General features: G+C 47.8%; 2 protein-coding genes across 6 annotated transcripts; one reads left to right on the top strand and one right to left on the bottom strand.

The window, feature by feature from the left end:
* The first annotated feature begins 66 nt into the window (after positions 1-66).
* LOC127308318 (short-chain dehydrogenase TIC 32, chloroplastic) lies at positions 67-20,479 on the top strand. 5 transcript variants are annotated; one of them, XM_051339098.1, is made up of 8 exons: positions 67-611; positions 928-1,007; positions 2,147-2,300; positions 2,387-2,465; positions 2,878-2,962; positions 3,214-3,296; positions 19,848-20,052; positions 20,155-20,479. In XM_051339098.1, the coding sequence occupies exons 1-7, from the start codon at positions 202-204 to the stop codon at positions 20,004-20,006; spliced, it is 1,050 nt and encodes a 349-aa protein (XP_051195058.1). In that variant the 5' UTR covers positions 67-201; the 3' UTR covers positions 20,007-20,052; positions 20,155-20,479. The 5 variants fall into 5 exon arrangements, with proteins under 5 accessions (XP_051195058.1, XP_051195066.1, XP_051195056.1 ...); XM_051339106.1 differs by lacking the exons at positions 19,848-20,052; positions 20,155-20,479 and adding an exon at positions 4,528-4,997 and having other exon boundaries at positions 67-298; positions 380-611; XM_051339102.2 differs by lacking the exons at positions 67-611; positions 928-1,007; positions 2,147-2,300; ... (1 more) ...; positions 2,878-2,962; positions 3,214-3,296 and adding exons at positions 14,421-14,808; positions 14,880-15,111; positions 15,537-15,616; ... (2 more) ...; positions 18,640-18,724; positions 19,014-19,060 and having other exon boundaries at positions 19,848-20,166.
* On the bottom strand, positions 12,752-14,180 carry LOC127308317 (uncharacterized). The gene is made up of 2 exons (XM_051339095.1): positions 13,679-14,180; positions 12,752-13,595 (listed from the first exon to the last, which is right to left on the bottom strand). The coding sequence occupies exons 1-2, from the start codon at positions 14,120-14,122 to the stop codon at positions 12,855-12,857; spliced, it is 1,185 nt and encodes a 394-aa protein (XP_051195055.1). The 5' UTR covers positions 14,123-14,180; the 3' UTR covers positions 12,752-12,854.
* Positions 20,480-20,489: the final 10 nt, after the last annotated feature.

The following is a 20,489-nucleotide window of genomic DNA, read 5'->3' as shown; positions in this document are numbered from 1 at the left end:
TGTAACTCTGTCCGTTATGAATGAAGCTTCGAGGGCCCTCGGAGGTCCTTGACCCGTTCAAAAAAAGAGACAGAAGAAGAAGAACACTGCGCACGGGTGGTGGACTTCGCCGCTCTCCTCTTCCCCACTTCCCATCTCCGTCTTTGTGAGATTGATTAGTTCATCCGCCGGTGATCAACAACCGAGACGCCGGAGGCCACGATGCTGCCGTCGATCTTCAGCCGGAAGGGCGCCTCGGGCTTCTCTTGGGCCTCCACCGCCGACCAGGTAACCCAAGGCCTCACCGCCATCGTCACCGGTAACGCCCCTCCCCTCCCGCATGCTTTCCTCTTCCCTTTGCTACCGTCCCTCAGTACGATTCGGTTCGTTCGAACCTCAGGGGCGTCGAGTGGCATCGGCGCCGAGACGGCGCGGGTCCTGGCGGCGCGCGGCGCCCACGTCGTCATGGCCGCCAGGAACATCGCCGCCGCCGACTCGGTGCGCCAGACCGTGCTGGCGGCTACCCCAGCAGCCACCCTCGACGTCATGGAGCTCGACCTCTCCTCCATGGCCTCTGTCCGCAAGTTCGCCGCCGACTTCAACGCCAAGGGCCTCCCGCTCAACATCCTCGTGTACGCCACTTCTACTCTTAATTCGCACCGTTCATACTTCATACACTTCCTCCCTCCCCGTGCGTTTCAAGGTGTTAAATCGCTTCGGTTATGAGTTCATTCTGTTACAAGTGCCCCGACATAAGTTTGTCCTGCTAGCAAAGTACTCCATAGCTGCTACCCATGACGATTCTTGAGCCAGGTCGCCTTTCCTGGATGAACACAAACCTCTTGTATTTACATCTAGTATTTTCATGCTCTGGTCGCTCGCACGCTTGTTCGAGTGTACTTTATAGCCCACTGCATTCCCCTGATTACATGATGCTTTCTCTGGCAGGAATAATGCAGGAGTGTTGGCAACTTCTTTCACCCTCTCAAAGGATGGCATAGAGATGCAGTTTGCAACTAACCATGTTGGTATGACTACGAACTCACATCTAGTTGACTAGCTGATGATGAAACATACCCTGATATGCAATGCTTCATCTAAACGTGTTGTTACCGTTGAAATTTGCTTCCCCACACCCTCCCAAGTTTGAAATGGAATGGTGTTGCCTTAACAAAATTCTGGATGGTGTTATGTTTTGTTACGATCTCTTTACTACTGATACAAGATCCGATACAAATTGTGCAGAGTTGCACAAATTCAGCGAGGAAGAAGGGGATCCGAGAAGAGAGAGCCGGCTGCCAGTTGCGTGTCTAGTTTCTCCATACCCTTTCCCATTGCTCACGTATGGGTTTGAGGCCAATCCTATACACCGACCAGCCGCACACCCTGATCGGTTATTGGGCCTGGCCCATTTTTGTTTTTTACGTTTTTTCCGTTTTTTGTTTTATGTTTTCTGTTTTGTTTGTTTTTCTGTTTCCTTTTTTGTTTAATTTTCATTTTTTTGAAAATCGAAATTCAAATTTGAAAATAGTTCAAATTTGGAAAACTTTCAAATTTGAAAAGTGTTCAAATTTGAAAAGCGTTCAAATTTGAAAAATGTTCAAAGTTAAAACTTGTTTTGTATTCGAAAAATATTCATATTCGGAAAATTTTCAATTTCAAAAAATGTTCTAATTTCGAAAAAAATCAAAATTTTGAATTTTTTCTTGAAAAATTGATTTTTTTGAAAAACAAAATTTAAAAGTTTTGTATTTTTAAAAATCAGATCTAAAAATATTTCAGCTTTTATAATAAGAAAATATATAAATAGAAAATAAGAAAAATAACAGAATAAGAAAAATAACGAGCTTACCTAATGGCGCCGCAACCCACTATGCAGCCGTCGGGTCGGGGGGTGTCGACACCCCATCCATACCGACCCAGTCGGCGTATAGGAGCTCCACACCTGAAGCGTGCTCGCTTGTCGCATGGTCGTTGGGCCTAGGGTCACCGGTACCTTGGGTTGGGCCTCCGACCCCGCTTGCTTTGTCGAGCAGGTGTTGCGCCCTCCTTGGTTGGCCCGATTGACGTAGTTGTGGCATCAAGTGACGTGGTAGGACCACAGCCCGTAACATGTGTTTTCAAACAACAACATTTTAAAATATGACTTTGGTGCTATAAAATTCAGGGCACTTTCTCTTGACACATCTTCTACTGGAGACGATGAAGAAGACCTCTCGTGAATCAAACGTGGAAGGAAGAATCGTCAATGTTTCATCAGTGGGCCACAAGTTTACATACCAGGAAGGCATCCGGTTTGACAAGATAAATAATGAGGCTGAGTATGTAAATTATTTGTTTCCCTCCTCCTGTTTACTTCATTTAAGGCAAATCCGTTCAGTTGATCTTCAATCTTTGTGTTGTGCAGGTATAGCGCCAGTGGAGCGTATGGGCAGTCAAAGCTTGCAAACATTTTGCATGCTAATGAACTTGCTAGAAGATTTAAGGTATGATTCGTGCCACCAAAGTGTTTTCTTTGAATGTGGTCCATTCATTATATTTTGTGGTTGGGGCATTGCACCATGTCCTGGTTTGTATTCGAGTTTGTTAGGTCGAGCGTGCTATATGTCTGTGTTTGTTCCAAACTTTCAACACGAGTATTTATCCTCAAGAAACTGAGCTGTTTTGTACGCGATCTGCATGTCATTATTTCATTTGTTTCACTCTTTATCTGCGTCTAAAATAGTTGGAGAACTATCTGCATCGAACCTCTCATAGGCTAGTAGTGTGTCAGACTTTTGTAAACTGTTTGCATGTAACGTTTTGTCTGTTTTCAGTTTCGTTTTCATGTTACATAGCTTTGCTTGAGCTCACCTATGTGAAATAATCATGATCATGATACAACATTTCATCTGACAGGAAGAGGGTGTTAACATCACTGCAAATTCTCTCCATCCTGGATCTATCATCACGAACATTCTGCGCAACCACAGTATCATAGATTGTAAATATGCTTGACAGATATTTCGCGCTCCTGCTTTCACGAAAGAAATTTTCTTGAATCACGTTCCTCTGTGCTTTGAATAACTCATGCTCACAGCAACAAAAGAAGAGAACAAAGTAAATGTTAAGATTTAGAAAGAAACAACAGGCATCAATCAAAATGATGCAAATTACCTCTAGCTGCGAACATAAACGATACTTCTACTTGTGGGTTAACGTTAGATTTCCGTTGGTTAATGGCTTCTTTTGCAGGGGTAACCACTCTTCTCGTCAATTTATCACATGCAGTTCTCCATGGGAGTCTTGGTATGTTGCTGCTGAAAAATGCTAATCAGGTACACTTGTGCAGTACTTTTTTTTCGAAATGGGGGTATATCCCGGCTTCTGCATCATGATGATGCACACGGCCGTTTATTAAAAAAGGTTCAAAGTAGCATCTTTTACAACTCACGCATCACCGAGGATCGATACAAAAATCAACCATCGAAAAAAACATATACTATGACTAAACATCAACATAGTCTTCTAGTATGTCGCCGACCAGCCTGGCACAAGATATCCTGAGCGACCATCAGAAGCCGTATGCAACCAGTAGCCATGGCATCCCGCTGCTCCACCGGTGAGAGTAGAGCCCAAAGCTGAACCCAATGGGAGACCATATGGATAACCTGCAAGAAATGAAAGGAGACTTTTTTATTAAAAATTATATCATTTCTGACCCTCCAAATAGACCAACATAAAGCCGACACCCCAATCCGGATAAAAGTCTTAGATTGCCTATCTACTCCATTCACTTGTGCAGTACTATGCTCAGTCTTCAGGGTCCTTATCATACTAAAGAATATAAATAGGAAAAAAGGTAATAAGTGTCTACCATCTCGTGTTATATTGTGTTGATCAATGATTGCTATGTTACTCTGTCGCAAACTTGTATCCTGGGGTCTGCCATGTGCCTGCAACTTGTCTGAAAATGGCATACAAATCTTTAGTTTTGGAGCACAGTCTAAAGAGATTGATAATATCTAGTTACATCACTCTTGAGTATTGTCCTAGGTTTAGCGATCTACAAACTCACGCTTCTTGGTCAGATTCGGTCCCTACAATTAAACAATTAAAGATCTACTCTAGCATGTTCGGTCTCTGCAAGATGACCACTATCCATACTGTACTCTATTGATAGTACAACTCTGGATCTCACTAAGCCATTTGTTTACGGCTATGCTAATGGTCAGTGGGCAGTAAACCATTATTTAGTTTGCCGTTATGTGGCTGTTGCATTCATTTTTCCGTGCTGCCTCCCGGTTGTGCCGTGCCGTACTGGAACAGTGGGTGGCAAATTGGTCTGCTACATGCCCCTTAAACTTGAAGATCTAGCTTCGCATGTATGGTCTCTCAAGATGACAACGACTATACTGTATACTATATTGGTGGCACAAATCTAGATCTCGCCAAGTCATTAATTTAATGCCTCTGCTAAGATTGCATTCCTCCGATCTTGGTTTGCTGCCTGCCTGGACCTGCCTGGACCTGTCTGATACACTAGCCTTGCATTTGTGCTGCTAACAGGGGGCGGCAACCACGTGCTACGTCGCGCTGCACCCGGGCGCGAAGGGTGTGTCGGGGAAGTATTTCTGCGACAGCAACGTGTATGAGGCGAGCGAAAAGGCCAAGGACGTGGAGCTGGCCAAGAAGCTCTGGGACTTGAGCGTCGAGCTCACCACATGAAGAACGCTCTTGGTGTCCGGTGAGAGATGAGGATTTGGTCTCTGAACAGTTATACAGATGGAGGAAACACACGCGTGGTCTCTCTGAATTGCGTTGTGTTGCTGCACCAAGATGGTGTCTGAATTTTATCTTGTGAGGTCTCAGGTAGTCCTTTTTGACACTCTACCATGGGCCCTCTGTCTGAGTGCTTGTTAGACATGTAACGTAGCTGTATATGTGTTCATACCATATTGGTATTAGAGTTGTATTGTATCTTGTATACACCCCATATATATATATGAGATAGGCCACCCCTAGAGGGTTGTGCCGGTTCCCCCCAAACATACTTTGTTTTACATGGTATCACGCCGAGTCGATCCCAAACCCTAAACCTAGCCGCCGCCGTCTGCCTCTCCACGCAGCCGTCGCCTGCTGCTACCTCGCTTCCGCCACCGCCGGCGCCATGGACACGAGTGCCTCCGCAGGCCTCTCCTCCTCCTCCGCCGGGCATCTCCCGGCCAGTCTGGCGGCCCTCCTCAACAGGCCGCTCGACCACGCCGCCGCTGCCTCTGCGTCTCCGATCGGGACGGTCAACGTCGGCTCCTTCCTCACGGCGCCCATCTCCACCTCGCAGCAGCTCGTCCAGCACACCGCATCGACCGGTGCCGCCGCTGTGACCCCAGCTGTCACGACCGGCGCCACCACTGCGACCACGGCTGTCGCGCCGCCGGTGCCTGCCTCCGTGCCGCCACCCTCGGCGCCCTCTGCCATGGATGTGCTCGCCACGCTGCCGCCGCCCTACCACTTCGGCAACCATATCACCATCAAGCTCACGCCCGACAATTATATTTTTTGGCGTGCGCAGGTTCTTCCGCTACTTCGGAGCCACTACTTGATGGGTTACGTCGATGGTACCCTACCCTGCCCTCCCGCGCTCATTGATAGCGTGCACGGCCCGGTGGTGAATCCGGCTCACCGTGTGTGGACAGCGCAGGATCAAGCCAACCTCTCAAGCCAACCTCTCCTCCATCCAGGGGTCTCTCTCGCCGTCCGTCGCTGGGATGGTGGTTTTTGCCGCTACCTCGTGCGAGGCCTGGAAGACTCTGGAGGCGAGCTTCTCTGCTCAATCCCAGGCGCGTGCCAACTCTCTTCGTCGTGAACTCGGCGAGTGCGAGAAGCTGGACATGAGCGCCAAAGACTACTACAACAAAGTGCGCGGGCTCGCTGACACGCTTGCCTCCATCGGTCAGCCCCTCTCCGATTCCGAGTTCAACTCCTACATTGTGAACGGACTCGATGAGGAGTATGATGGCTTGGTCGAAGTGATGGAAGATCGCACCACGCCCATGCCCGCTCACACGCTTTATGCGAAGCTTCTCCGCACCGAGCAGCGCGTCGAGGCTCGTCCTGGCCGTCGGAGTGGCGGCGCCCACTCTGACCCATCGGCGAATGTCGCGCACAAAGGAGGTGCGCGCAACCCGTCGACGCCCACCCAGGGGCAAGCCCCCTGCCCCCTCGCCTCCAGCCCCTGCATCGTCCCCTGGCTATGGAGGCGGGCGTAACCAGCGCACTGTCAGCTACGTGGCTGTGATGGTCACCTTGCGTCCAAGTGCCACCGCCGCTTTCAGCGGAGTTTCCTTGGCATTGGGAACGATGGCAAGGATACGCGCAACAATGCGCGCCAGGCCGCCATGGCCGATCGGCCCTCTCCTTCGGGCCAGCAAGGACAGACCCAGTCCTACTCCGTTGACCCTTCCTGGTACATGGACACCGGGGCTACGGATCATCTCACCAGCGAGCTGAACAAGCTTCACACTCGCGACACCTACCATGGCTCTGACAAGGTCCACACAGCAAATGGAGCAGGTATGCATATCTCTCATATTGGTCAAGCATCCCTTCTCACTCGTCATCCATCTAGACACCTTCATCTCAACAATGTTCTTCATGTTCCTTCTGTCACACGAAATTTACTTTCCGTTCCCAAGCTCACCTATGATAATAATGTTTTCTGTGAGTTTCACCCGTTTGATCTTTTTGTTAAGGACCGAGCTACGAGGGACGTTCTTCTTAGTGGGCAGCTGTGTCATGGACTATATCGTGTGGATCCTCCAGGAGCTCACCAGGTGTTCAGTGGAGTCCGAGTCTCTCCGTCGCAGTGGCATGCTCGTCTTGGTCATCCTGCCACTCCTATCGTTCGCCATGTCTTGAGTCGTCATGAGTTACCTAGCTTGTCTAGCAATAAAGATTTAGCAGTGTGTGATGCCTGTCAGCAAGGCAAAAGTCATCAACTTCCTTTTTCTGAGTCTGCTCGAGAAATTAAGAGTCCTCTAGAACTTGTGTTTTCAGATGTATGGGGTCCTTCTCAAACCTCTGTTAGTGGTCACAAATATTATGTCAGTTTCATCGATGCTTATAGTCGCTTTACTTGGCTTTATCTTATTAAGCGCAAATCTGATGTGTTTAGTATTTTCACTCAATTTCAGACGCATGTTGAACGTCTTCTCAAGCACAAAATAATTCATGTTCAGTCGGATTGGGGGGGCGAGTATCGCAACCTCAACTCTTTATTTCAGAAGCTTGGGATTTCTCATCGTTTATCATGCCCTCATACTCATCAGCAGAATGGTTCCATTGAGCGTAAGCATAGGCATATCGTTGAAACTGGTCTTACCCTTTTGGCCCATGCATCTGTCCCCTTTAGATTCTGGAGTGATGCTTTTTCTACCGCTTGCTTTCTCATCAATCGTACTCCTACTCGTGTGTTAGACATGAAAACTCCACTTGAGCTCCTTCTTAACGAACTGCCAGATTACACCTTCTTTAAGGTCTTTGGCTGTGCGTGTTGGCCCCATTTGCGTCCATACAATAAACGTAAGTTGGAGTATCGCTCTAAAAAATGTGTTTTCCTTGGCTATAGTGCTCTTCACAAAGGGTACAAATGCCTTCATGTTCCCACGAATCGTGTCTACATATCTCGGGATGTTATTTTCGATGAGAATTCTTTTCCTTTTTCAAGCCTCCCAGTGTCCACTATAACACCGCTGCATTCATCTTCTGTCACTGCTGACCAATTTGAGGATGTTGCATATTCTCCTTTGTTGTTGCCTAACCATGGTGCAGGTGTTGGTCGTGGAGCTCGCTTGGAACTTCTTGAGGATTCGCCAGTTGATGCTGCTGCCATCTCACACACTGACGTGCATGGCCTCGATGCCCGTGCACGCCGTGCTTCCCCTGATGGCGATCGTCCGTGCTCGCCCTCGCTCAACGTCGATCACGCGCCCGTGCATGGCCTCGACGCTCGTGCCCGCCATGCACACGACGATCGCCCGCCCGCCTCGTCCCCGGCTACTGGGCGCCCGCGCTCGCCAGTGTCCCCGCCTCACGCCGATCATCTGCATGGCCTCGATACTGCTGCCCATGCCCATGCAGAGGCTGACCGTGCGGCCACGCTGTCTCCGCCGTCGTCTGCTCCTGCGTCGCCTCGCGCCTCACCAGCCTCGCCGGCGTCGCACAGCCCGTCGCTGCCCCCGGCCTTTCCGTCACCGTCGCCTAGTCCCTCGCCGTCGCCCAGCCCTGCTCCTCCATCGACATCCACTGCACCTGTTGCTCTGTCGGTTTCGCGGCCTCATACGCGCAGTCGCAGTGGTATCTTTCGACCCTTGGAGCGCACTGATGGGACTGTCGCCTGGTATGCTGCCTGTATGTCTGCTGCACTAGCTGATCCATCTGCTGAGCCACGTATATATCAAGCTGCCATGAGCATCCCACATTGGCGACAGGCTATGGAACAGGAATATCAGGCCCTGCTGCGTAACGACACCTGGACCCTTGTTCCTCCGCCACCTCGTGTTAATATCATTGATTCCAAATGGGTGTTCAAAGTGAAGAAGCATTCAGATGGATCCATTGAGCGCTACAAAGCACGACTTGTGGCTAGAGGATTTCGCCAGCGGTTTGGTCTTGACTATGAAGACACCTTCAGCCCTGTGGTCAAACCTACTACTATTCGCCTTCTTCTGTCGCTTGCAGTTACTCGAGGTTGGTCTCTTCGCCAGCTTGATGTACAGAATGCCTTTCTTCATGGTTTGCTAGAGGAAGAGGTTTATATGCGCCAGCCTCCTGGTTTTGTTGATCCTGATCGGCCCTCTCACATATGTCGCCTCACCAAAGCTCTCTATGGTCTGAAGCAAGCGCCTCGTGCTTGGCATGCTCGTCTTGGTTCAGCTCTTCGTGCTCATGGTTTTGTGCCCTCTACAGCTGATTCATCTCTGTTTCTTCTCCAGACGACCAAGGTTACTATGTATTTTTTGGTCTATGTTGATGATATTATCTTAATCAGCTCCTCTACCTTGGCTGCGGATGCTCTCATTGCTTCGCTTGGGAAAGATTTCGCTGTCAAGGACCTGGGTACTCTTCATTACTTTCTTGGCTTGGAAGTGGCGACACATGGTTCTGGCTTGCTCATGACTCAGAAGAAGTACTCCCTGGATATTTTGCGCCGAGCTGGTATGCTCAAGTGTAAACCCACGGCTACACCTATGTCCTCTACGGAGAAGATTACAACGATTGATGGTAACTTGCTGACTTCTGATGAGGCTACTGAGTACAGGAGTATTGTTGGTGGTCTTCAGTATTTGACCATTACTCGACCGGATATTTCTTATGCTGTCAACAGGGTTTGCCAGTATCTCCATACACCACGTGACACTCATTGGGCTGCGGTTAAGCGCATTCTTCGCTATGTGCAGTCTACCTTGTCGTTTGGTCTTCATATCCGGCCGAATCCTTCTGGGGTCCTTTCTGCCTACTCTGATGCGGACTGGGCTGGTAGTCCGGATGACAGGCGATCCACGGGGGGCTATGCTGTATTCTTTGGCTCTAATCTGATCGCCTGGAGTGCTCGGAAACAAGCCACCGTATCTCGTAGTAGTACTGAGGCTGAATACAAGGCTGTTGCCAATGCCACTGCTGAGCTCATATGGGTACAGTCTTTGCTTCGCGAATTGCGGGTCTCTCGATCCACGATCTCCGGTCTGTGGTGTGATAATATTGGCGCTACATATCTTTCAGCCAATCCAGTATTTCATGCTAGGACTAAACACATTGAGGTAGATTATCATTTTGTGAGGGAACGTGTTGCACGACGATAACTACGAATCAAGTTCATCTCTTCTAAAGATCAACTTGCAGACATCTTCACGAAGCCATTGCCTCTCCCACAGTTTGAGGCTTGCAGGCGCAATCTTACACTTTTGAAAGCTTTACAAAGTGGCTAAGATTGAGGGAGGGTGTTAGACATGTAACGTAGCTGTATATGTGTTCATACCATATTGGTATTAGAGTTGTATTGTATCTTGTATACACCCCATATATATATATGAGATAGGCCACCCCTAGAGGGTTGTGCCGGTTCCCCCCAAACATACTTTGTTTTACAGTGCTTTAGGAAGGGACCGCCGTGATCCATAACTGCTCCCTGTACATATGTTCCTGGCCACTGTACATATGTTCACGGCATTCGCTCGTGGACCGTGGCATCCCGTGCAAAAAACCTTTCCGGTTTGTCCACAACGGTGTTTGGTACCTGAAAAGTACGAGAATTGAGGTGCACCTGGGCATCAGTGTGGCCTCCTATTTTCAAAAACAAAAAAGTGTACTTTTAAGTTCAAAAGGTTCCAAAATTTATTTCTGGAAAACGCATACATGGTTTGTATATCCGTTCAAAGTTTTCAGTAGAAAACTCGTTATTTTTTGGGCTGCAGAAAAAAAAATCTGACACTATATAGGGCTTTCATACATGTATTGTAAAAAAATTGTCTTTTTGAATTTCCCAAAATATAAAGTATTTTTAAACGGAATTTTTGTCGTACAGTCTTGATGTATATGTCTAGGTATTTTTTTTTTGCATACTTTTTGGAGGTTGAAAAGTGCGAGTTTCACAAAGTTTCGAAAAAGGGGCTCAAAACTGTCATAGGGCACCACTTGTTAGGTTTTAAGACACACATAATATAGAGCACCATATGATGTAAAATATGATACAAGCAAAATTATAGATGTTGTAAAATAGGGCGGTAGGAAAACCAGAATGTATCGTCAATTTCATCCCCATATCTCCAACAGAATTATCAAATCAAGCTGTAGACAACGTCAATTCTTCAGTATTTCGCATTGGAGCGTTTGCCAAGAGCTTGCGTTCGGCCTCCTCGTGTGCGAACTCCGGGATGCGGGGGCACAACTCCTTGTGCTGACTTGGCATGATCTAACATACGGGGCGCTTTGAGTGGATGCGACGGAGCATGAAGGACCAGATGATGGCAACAAAACTACATGTGTTTACCAACTCGTTGGGATTCCAAACACACTAATGCATCAAGCGTTACTCACATGGATGACTCGAGGGTTTATATCAAACTCGGGGGGGGGGGGGGGGGGTGGTTCTATTCTCTATCATCTTCAAACAACTTGCAAATGCAGAAGAATAGTTTTGTGTGTCAAGCTCCACCAAGGTGTTTGTCACGCACAACGATGTGTAACTAATACAAAACAAAAATAAAATAAAGTAAATATGAAGTGCAAACTATTAGCATTTTCGAAATTAGTAAGTATTGAAAGTAAAATTGCAAACAAAGCAAATTAAAAATTATTTCTTATGAACTAAAATGGACGGAGTTCATGGTTTTGCTTGATCTCTATAAGCATGGTAGCATGAATACCTATATAGCTTTCAATAACAAAAAAAACGAATGATAGCAAAATAAATTGAGTAGTCGATACACATTGATATATGCATCATGTTCTAGCATTGAGATGATGGAACACGTCTCCCTAATACTCTTGTAAAGAAAAACTTTCTCAAACCAAGTTTAAGATTGAACAACATATTTCCTCAAGAACATTAACATAATACTATTTTGAGCAAACAAAGCAACTAGATTGTCATTGGATGAAGAATAACATAAGTAATCATTTATCCTTAGTGAGTTAACCAGTGAAAAGGTAAAAACCGTAGCAGAATATATTATTGTTACTTCCACATGCATACCACCAAATTACTCTAACTAAGACACACATCACCCTTACCTGTTGTTTCATACAAGTTTGACCAGAACATAGCAAGTGTGGATCTTATGCGTTATTCATTTTTTTTCTTCTTAAAACTGCTTGGTAAGAGGTTCCCCTCTCCACTTTATATTGGTTTACCGTTGTGGCTTTATTTATAAAGCGAGAATGAAGCTATTTCGAGGAGAAGGAGAAAGGGGATCATCTGAATCGGACCCGAGGCACTGAGTGCGTTGACTCGACAAGAACAACACTGCATACTACCAAATTATTTCACTCCAACTGACACACATCACCTTTAGGCCTTGTTTGGTACTAGTGTTTTAGTGGGGATTAGTGGGGATAATACTGTAGAGTATTGGGTGAATCTCTGCTATCACCCAATCCCCACAAAACCTCATCCCCAATCCAATAGGTAGGGGTAGAGTATTGGAGATTGAAAAAATTGCACTAAAATTTGGGAAAAAGTGGGGATTAAACTCGTTCATACTCTAGCACCAAATATGTATTGGCGATAAGTAGGGATTTGAAGTTTGGAGCGGATTATCCCAGCTAATTCACTAAAACTCTAGTACCAAATAAGCCTTTACGGGTTGTTTCATACAAGTTTGACCAGAACATAGCAAGGCTGGGTCTTTTATTTTTTGCTTCGAATTATTTTATAAGTGGTTTTTTTCTTCACCTTGTATGGGTTGGCTTTACTTATAAAGCGAGGACAAAAGCTTATTTGGAGCAGAAATCGGGTCGAGGCACTGAGTGCGTTGACTCGAGAAGAACACAATATGCACAGCACGTCGGGCGGTCGGGTGGTGCTGGACTTCGCCGCATTCCTCTTCTTTGGCTGGTGCCAATGTATCACCACACTATAGCCTGCCACGTCAGTTTTTTTCCTCACTCTCACCCCACTCTCACCCCACGGTGCCACTGCACAGGCTATATTGCCAGCTCTCACTTCTCTCTCCTCCACATCACCATTTCTTTTTCAGATTAAGTTATTTCACTCGATTTTTTTAGACATTCAAAATAATGCAAAAAAATTATTTTATTCAACTAAAAATGTTACCGATTACATAATAATTAATAAAATTGCATAATAAATTTTAAAAATTACATAATAAATAAAAATTCTACTCCTCTTCCTCTTCTTCCTGCTCCTCCTCCTCGTCGTCATCATCTTTCAGACCAAGCTCTTTTTTCACCATCTTGATGGCCTTCGCATGTTTGCGCTTTTCTGCTTCGTTCATGTCGTCGGTTGATCGGTCTTTCATTTTGTTCCATTGCTTGAATAGCTTAGCCTTCACTAAACCCTTCATCATGTTCCTCATCGCGAAGGATTTACTTCCGACCTCACTGCTTGATGAGGATTCCTTCCCCTTCCTCCTACCCTTACGTGCCGCGGCCTTGGCCCTATCGCGGCCCGTTGGACGCTCCTCCTCCGTCGTCGCGTCGCCAGAGCTGTACTCACCAGAAACTCCCAGACGGCTTCTCTTGGATGTGGAATCGGTTCCACTACCAGGACCATGTTGTCCTTTCCACTTCGCTTCATTGCGAACAGCTTCCCACCAGTGGTGCCGTCTGAACGGCTGAGTCACTCTTTTGTCATTCGCGTACCTCTCCATTGCCGCCCTCATGACCATTGCATCGTCTGCTCCACTCTGACGTAACGATTCTTCTTGGATGTGGTATGCATTGAACAGGGACACCTCCTTGTTGTAGGAGTTCCAATGATCCTTCAGTTGCTTGGAGGTCCGACGACGGGCAGGCTCGGAGGTAGAGTTGAAGGTTTCAGCTATCTGACCCCAAAAACTATTGCCGGTCTTGCAATTACCGGCGACAGAGTCCTTGGAGTTAAAAATCCAAGCATGAACCTACCCCGAAATAGATATTGTAAGTGAAAAATCCAAGCAAGAACCAACCCCCGAAATAAACATGTGATGGGTAAGTAAAGTACCAGTTTTTCCTCGTCCGCAGTTGTCCAGTCAAGCCTCTTTGCACGCGGTGGTACGATTGTTTCCACGGCATTGGACTCGGAGCTTGAAGCATTGGCTTCAGGAGGTGGTGGGGGGTACGGACCATATGGCGCGTATGGATATGGAGGTGGAGCGTATGAACCGTACGAAGGTGGTGGGTAAAGACGTACAGTGCCACTCCCGCTACCTGTAGGTGGAGCATGTGGAGGTGGTTGGGGGTATGGATACGGAGGCGGAGGGTATGAACCATATGGCGCCGGAGGTGGAGCGTATGGCCCATATGGCCCCGGAGCTGGTGTGCCGGAGGAGTATAAAACTCGAGGAAGCGGCGAAGAACCGACATTGGAGCGACGATGTGTCGGAGAGACATCATCTAGGTGTATTGGTGACCCGTCGGGCTGCAAGAGATCCGTGAACGTGGTCATATCTGGTGGAGTCCAACCGGATATGGTGGAGAAGATTTGAGAGAGTGAAGGAGATGAATGAGATGAAATGGGTGTGGAGTGAGTGAAACCATATGGGGGGTATTTATAGGGGGTGGGGATGAAATTTTAGGGTTTTTAGCTTTTTTTTCGGATTTTTTTGAACCAACAACGGCTACCCCAATGGCTAGCTGACGTGGACGAATCAGATCGCGTCACATTAGCTAGCCGTTACACCCTCTCGTCCGCCTGTCGCCTCTCTCTCGTCCGCCTCTCGCCTCCCTCTCGCCCCCAGCGCTACCGCTCCGTGCTGCCAACGCTGCCGCCCCACTCTCGCCCGCCTCTCGCCTCCCTCTCGCCCCCAGCGCGGGCGGTAGCCGAGCGGTAGCGGGCGGGCGCCCGCGCCACCGTCCCGCGCTCTCGTCTCGCCCCGCTGTCGCCCGCCTCTCGCCCCGCCTCGGGCGGTAGCGCCCCGCCTACCGCCTGCGTTGGCACCAGCCTTCCCCATTCCCCCTCTCCGCGTGAGATTGATTGATTCATCCGCCGGAGATCGACAACCGCACTGCCGCAGGCGACGATGCCGCCGTGGATCTTCAGCCGGAAGGGCGCCTCGGGCTTCTCCCGGGCCTCCACCGCCGACCAGGTCACCCAAGGCCTCTCCGCCGCAGGTCTCACCGCCATCGTCACCGGTAACGCCACCCCCCTCCCGCTTCCGCCTCCTTTCCGCCCTTCATTTTGATTCGGTTCGTTCCAACCGCAGGGGCGTCGAGCGGGATCGGCGCCGAGACGGCGCGGGTCCTGGCGGCGCGCGGCGCCCACGTCGTCATGGCCGCCAGGAACCTCGCCGCCGCCGAATCCGTGCGGCAGGCCGTGCTGGCGGACACCCCCGCGGCCATTCTTGATGTCATGGAGCTCGACCTTTCCTCCATGGCCTCCGTGCGCAAGTTCGCTGCCGAATTCAACGCCAAGGGCCTCCCGCTCAACATCCTCGTGTACACCCTCTGCTCTTAATTCCCATAGTACTAATAATAGTCTAATATACTCATACACTCCCTCCCCGTGCGTCTCAAAGGTGTTAAATCACTTCAGTACAATTAGCTGGTTGTCTGTATGCAGATAGTTTCAGTACAATTACTAGCATATGATCTCTGAGGTTTGTCTGTATGTCGGGTGTTCAGTCAGTATGAGTTCATTCTGTACAATTGTAACAGTCCAATAAGTTTGTCCCACAACCGACGTACTATACTTGCATAGCTACTACCTATGAAGATTCTTGCACCAGGACACTTAATCCTGGATAAACGCAAACATCTCCTATTTACATCTAGTATTTTCATGCTCTGCTCGCTCACATGTTTGTTCAACTGTACTTTACAGCTCACTGCATTCCCTGATTACATGGTGCTTTCTCTGGCAGGAACAATGCAGGAGTGATGGCAACTCCCTTCACCCTCTCAAAGGATGGCATAGAGATGCAGTTTGCAACTAACCATGTCGGTATAACTACGGACTCACATCTACTTGACTAGCTAATGACGAACCAGTTACATACCCTGATATACAACGCTTCTTCTGAACAATATAGTGTTATTACCATTGAAATTTACTTCTCACCCTCCCATGTTTCAGATGGAAAGGTGTCTGCCTTAACAAAAGTTTGGATGGTGTTATGTTTTCAGACAACAACATAGTAAAATATGACTCTGGTGTCATAATATTCAGGGCATTTTCTCTTGACAAATCTTCTGCTGGAGACCATGAAGAAGACCTCTCGTGAATCAAACGTGGAAGGAAGAATTGTCAATGTTTCATCAGAGGTCCACAGGTTTACATACAAGGAAGGCATCCGATTTGAAAAGATAAATGATGAAGCAGAGTATGTAATTATTTGTTTTCCCCCTCCTTTTTCCTTCATTTAAGACAAATCCATTCAATTGATCTTCGATCTTGTGCTGTGCAGGTATAGCACGTTTGGAGCATATGGGCAGTCAAAGCTTGCGAACATTTTGCATGCTAATGAACTTGCTAGGAGATTCAAGGTATGCTTAGTTCCACCAAAGTGTTTTCTTTCAATGTGTGTCCATCCATCAGATTTTGTGGCTGGGACATTGCACCATGTTTCGAGTTTGTTAGAGCACCTCCAGCCGTTGGCGCTCCCCACGGCCAAATCCGGCGCTATTTGCCAACGGCCAAATCCGGCGATAAATAGCTCCGGATTGGACGAAACTTTGGCGTGCGGAGCGCCGAACTTCCAGCCGTCTCCCTAGGTAGACGCCTGGAGATCAGCGTTTTTGTCTTAGTTTCACAAATAAATTAACAGTTCGGCGAATTTGACAAATTTTGCCAATATTTGGCTTATTTTTACAAATAAACGTTACATTTCAACAAAGCAAGCAAATAATTTGACAAGTTTTGAAACAAATCAAATGGAAACTAGTTGGTATTGCGTCGAAGCCTCCATATGTGCTCCACCAGATCATCCTACAGCTGTTGATGCATTGTGGAGTCTCGAATCTCCTGACGCATATCGATGAACCAAGCCAACGATGCCGGCACATGGTGATTAGGCCGTGCAAGAGGACCCTCTCTGTCATATGGTGCAGCTTGTTCGCTTAGAGGAACCGGATACTTTCGCTCATTCTCAATAATCATGTTATGTAAGCACACACAACAGTTCATCATCTCCCACATCTTATCTTTGGACCAAATCATAGCGGGGAACTGGACTACAACAAATCTCTGCTGGAGGACACCAAATGCACGCTCGACGTCCTTTCGGCAACCTTCTTGTTCCCTGACAAACTCCACCTCCTTCGGGAGGACGGGGCTTGAGATAGTCTTCACAAATGTTGCCCACTTTGGATAGATACCATCTGCAAGATAGTATCCCTTGTTGTAGTGCCGACCATTGATCACAAAGTCAACCGGGGGAGCATGACCCTCAACAAGCTTGGAGAAGATCGGCGAGCACTACAAGACGTTGATGTCGTTGTTGGATCCCGACATACCAAAGGAGTGCCAAATCCAAAGATCATGGGTAGCCACTGCCTCAAGTACCACAATGCAGCCTTTTTTGTGACCCTTGTACATTCCCTGCCAGCAAACGGACAGTTCTTCCATTTTCAATGCATGCAGTCAATGCTTCCAAGCATCCCCGGAAATCCTCGAGCTTCATTGAAAGCGAGGATCCGAGCATTGTCTTCGATCGTGGGTGATCTCAAGTTGATGTCCCCGAACACTGCTATCACCGCCCTGCAGAACCGGTAGAAACAATCAAGGGTGGTGGACTCCGCCATCCGAAGATAGTCATCGGCAGAATCACCAGGAGCTCCATATGCCAGCATCCGCATAGCCACCGTGCACTTTTGGAGGGTGGAAAACCCTGCCATGCCGGTGCAATCCAACTTGCATCTGAAATAGGAGTCGTAGTCTCGAAGGGCCTACACAATTTCCAGGAAGAGTTTCCGGCTCATCCTGAAACGACGCCTAAAAACAGCCTCACCGTGCAATGGACTATCGGCGAAGTAGTCCACGTAGAGGATGCAGGAGCCCTCAATTCGCTGCCTCGGCTTGCACTTCCGGCGACCTGGTGCCGACACACCACGGCGACCAATGGCCTTCTCCGCATACAAGCCGGACAAGCAAGCTAGGATCAACATGTGCTCCTCAGTCTTGGGTGGCGGCTGCCATATCTTCTTCAAAAAGCTCGGCGAACATCTGCTCCTCCCCATCGTCCGAGTCCATGTCCGCCCAGGCAAATGGACTAACACCTGCCGGGCGTGGTCGACGAGGCGCGACGCGAGGAGTTGCCCGACGGCAGAATATAGGCAAACGACAAGATGGACGGCGGAATATAGGCTGGTGGGAGGAGGGACGGCGGAGTGCAGGCAACCGGCCGGCGGATTGGCGAGAGGTGGTGCCGGCGGCGAGAGAGCTACGAGAGGGGAGGGGGATTTGCGACGAGAAAGTGGTGGGGTTCGCGTGTTCTCTCGCCGACAGAGCGGGCCCGTCCCCGCTTTTCTCTCGTCTAGAGTTCCCGAGCGCACCCCGGGGGGGCCGGGGATGGCATGGGCTCTCTGGATGGATTAAGGGCCTATTCCGGGGGGAAACGAGGAACCGGGGGCGCGGCTGGGCCGAATAACGCCGTCCGGATGAAAAAAAACGGCTGCCGGGGGCCTGGTCAGGGAGACGGCTGGAGGTGCTCTTAGGTACAGTGTGCTATATGTCCGTGTTTGTTCCAAACTTCCAACATGAGTACTTATGCTGAAGAAACCAAGATGTTTTGCACACGATCTGCATGTCATTATTTCATTTGTTTCACTGTGTCTAAAATAGTTGGAGAACTTTTGTAAACTGTAACCATGGGGAGACCTCATAGGCTAGTAGTGTGTTAGACTTTTGTAAACTTTTGCATGTAACTTGTTTTGTCTGTTTTCAGTTTCGTTTTCATGTTACATAGCTTTGTTTGAGCTCAACTATGTGAAATCATCATGACCATGATACAACAGTTTATCTAACAGGAAGAGGGTGTTAACATCACTGCAAATTCTCTCCACCCTGGATGTATCATCACGAACCTTCTGCGCTACCACGGTATCATAGATGGTAAATATACTTGACAGAAATTTCTCATTCCTGCTTTCACAGACGAAATTGTCTTGAATCACGTTTCTCCTTACTTTTAATAACTCATGGTACTCACAGCAGTAGAAAAAGGGAATGCCATAAATGTTAAGATTTAGACAGAAACACAGACATCAATCAAAATGATGCAAATTACCTCTAGCTGTGAAAATAAACAATACTTCTACTTGTTGGTTAACATTAGATTTCTATTGGTTAGTAGCTTATTTTGTAGCGGTAACGACTGATCCCATCATTTTATTATATGCAGTTCTCACTCGTACTCTTGGTAAATTGGTGCTGAAAAATGTTAATCAGGTACACTTTTGCACTACTATTCTCAGTCTGCGGGGTCTCTATTTTACCATACTAGAGAACATAAATAGGAAAGAAAAGGCAATAAATGTAGCATTTCATGTTATTTTGTGTTGATCAATGATAGCTATGTTACTCTGTCGCCAACTTGTATCCTGGGGTTATCCAGGTGGCTTTAACTTGTCTGGAATTCTGGAAATGGCATACAAATCCATAGTATTGGAGCACAGTGTAAAGAGATTGATAATATATAGTTATATCACTCTTGCCCTAGATTTAGCAATCTAAGATCCCGCTTCTTGTTCAGCTGCAGACCCCTACTGTTAAAGATCTACTCTAGCATGTATGGTCTCCGTAAATGGCCACTACCATATTGTACTATATTAATAGTACAACTGTGGATCTCACTATGCCATTGTTTACGGCTATGCTAATGTTCATTGGGAGGTAACCATTCTTTAGTTTGCCGTTATGCGGCTGTTGCATTCAATTTTTTCGTGCTGCCTCCGGGTTGTGTCATGTCTTTACTGTAATAGTGGGCGTCGATCTAGGGACCTGCATGGCTGCACCTCACTTGTTCTGCTACATGCTTCTAAACTTGAAGATCTAGTTTAGCATGTATGGTCTCTGCAAGATGACCACTACTATACTGTATGGTACATTGGTAGCAAAAATCTAGATCTCGCCAAGCCACTAGTTTAATGACTATGCTTAAGATTGCATTCCTCCAATCTTGGTTTTCTACCTGGATCTGTCTGATACATGAGCCTTGGGTTTGTGCGGCGAACAGGGGGCAGCGACCACGTGCTATGTCGCGCTGCACCCGGGCGCAAAGGGCCTGTCGGGGAAGTATTTCAGTGACAGCAACGTGTACGAGGCGAACGAGAAGGCCAAGGATGTGGAGCTGGCCAAGAAGCTCTGGGACTTCAGCATCGAGCTCACCACCTGAAAACTGAAAAACGCTCCTCGCGTACTGAGGGAGATGAGATGGGATGGTAGGAGGAACGCGGGTGTTATATTGCAATGTACACAACCTGACTAAAACATGATCAGAATCATAGTGAAGCAGAAAATTTGATCTCTGAATTGTTAAACAGGTGGAGGAAACACACGCGTGGTCTTCTGTGAATTGTGCTGCAATGCTACACCAAGATGGTCTCCGAATTTTATATTGTGAACCACATCAGGTAGTTTGGTGTCTTGTTTGTATGTACCAAGATACTATTATGCACTTGACACTAGATTTCGCTCTTAGCATCTAGTGGTAAAGCCTTTCTGGTTTGCGCTGACTTCATCCAGAGGGGTGACACTAGCTGTCTTTTAGACCTGATGGGCCGCGTTTCTTATGTGGTGTACATTCTGGGAGATGGGATCATGTGGTATGCTGCCTGCCGAGACTAGTTTCAACCCGTGTTTGATTTCTTGGTTGCTG

The sequence above is a fragment of the Lolium perenne genome, chromosome 6 (assembly GCF_019359855.2).
Source record: "Lolium perenne isolate Kyuss_39 chromosome 6, Kyuss_2.0, whole genome shotgun sequence".
Classification (NCBI taxonomy): domain Eukaryota; kingdom Viridiplantae; phylum Streptophyta; class Magnoliopsida; order Poales; family Poaceae; genus Lolium; species Lolium perenne.
The sequence above is the reverse complement of the archived record's forward strand: the minus strand, read 5'-3'. Positions and strand labels throughout refer to the sequence as shown.

Excerpts from the sequence above, each read along its gene's own strand:
- LOC127308318 (XM_051339098.1), top strand. The coding sequence starts at position 202 with ATGCTGCCGTCGATCTTCAGCCGGAAGGGCGCCTCGGGCTTCTCTTGG. Across the intron at positions 1,008-2,146 it reads GTTTGCAACTAACCATGTTG|GGCACTTTCTCTTGACACAT; the intron begins GTATGACTACGA and ends TATAAAATTCAG. Across the intron at positions 3,297-19,847 it reads TGCTGAAAAATGCTAATCAG|GGGGCAGCGACCACGTGCTA; the intron begins GTACACTTGTGC and ends TGCGGCGAACAG.
- LOC127308317 (XM_051339095.1), bottom strand. The coding sequence starts at position 14,122 with ATGACCACGTTCACGGATCTCTTGCAGCCCGACGGGTCACCAATACAC. Across the intron at positions 13,596-13,678 it reads CTGCGGACGAGGAAAAACTG|GTTCATGCTTGGATTTTTAA; the intron begins GTACTTTACTTA and ends ATTTCGGGGTAG.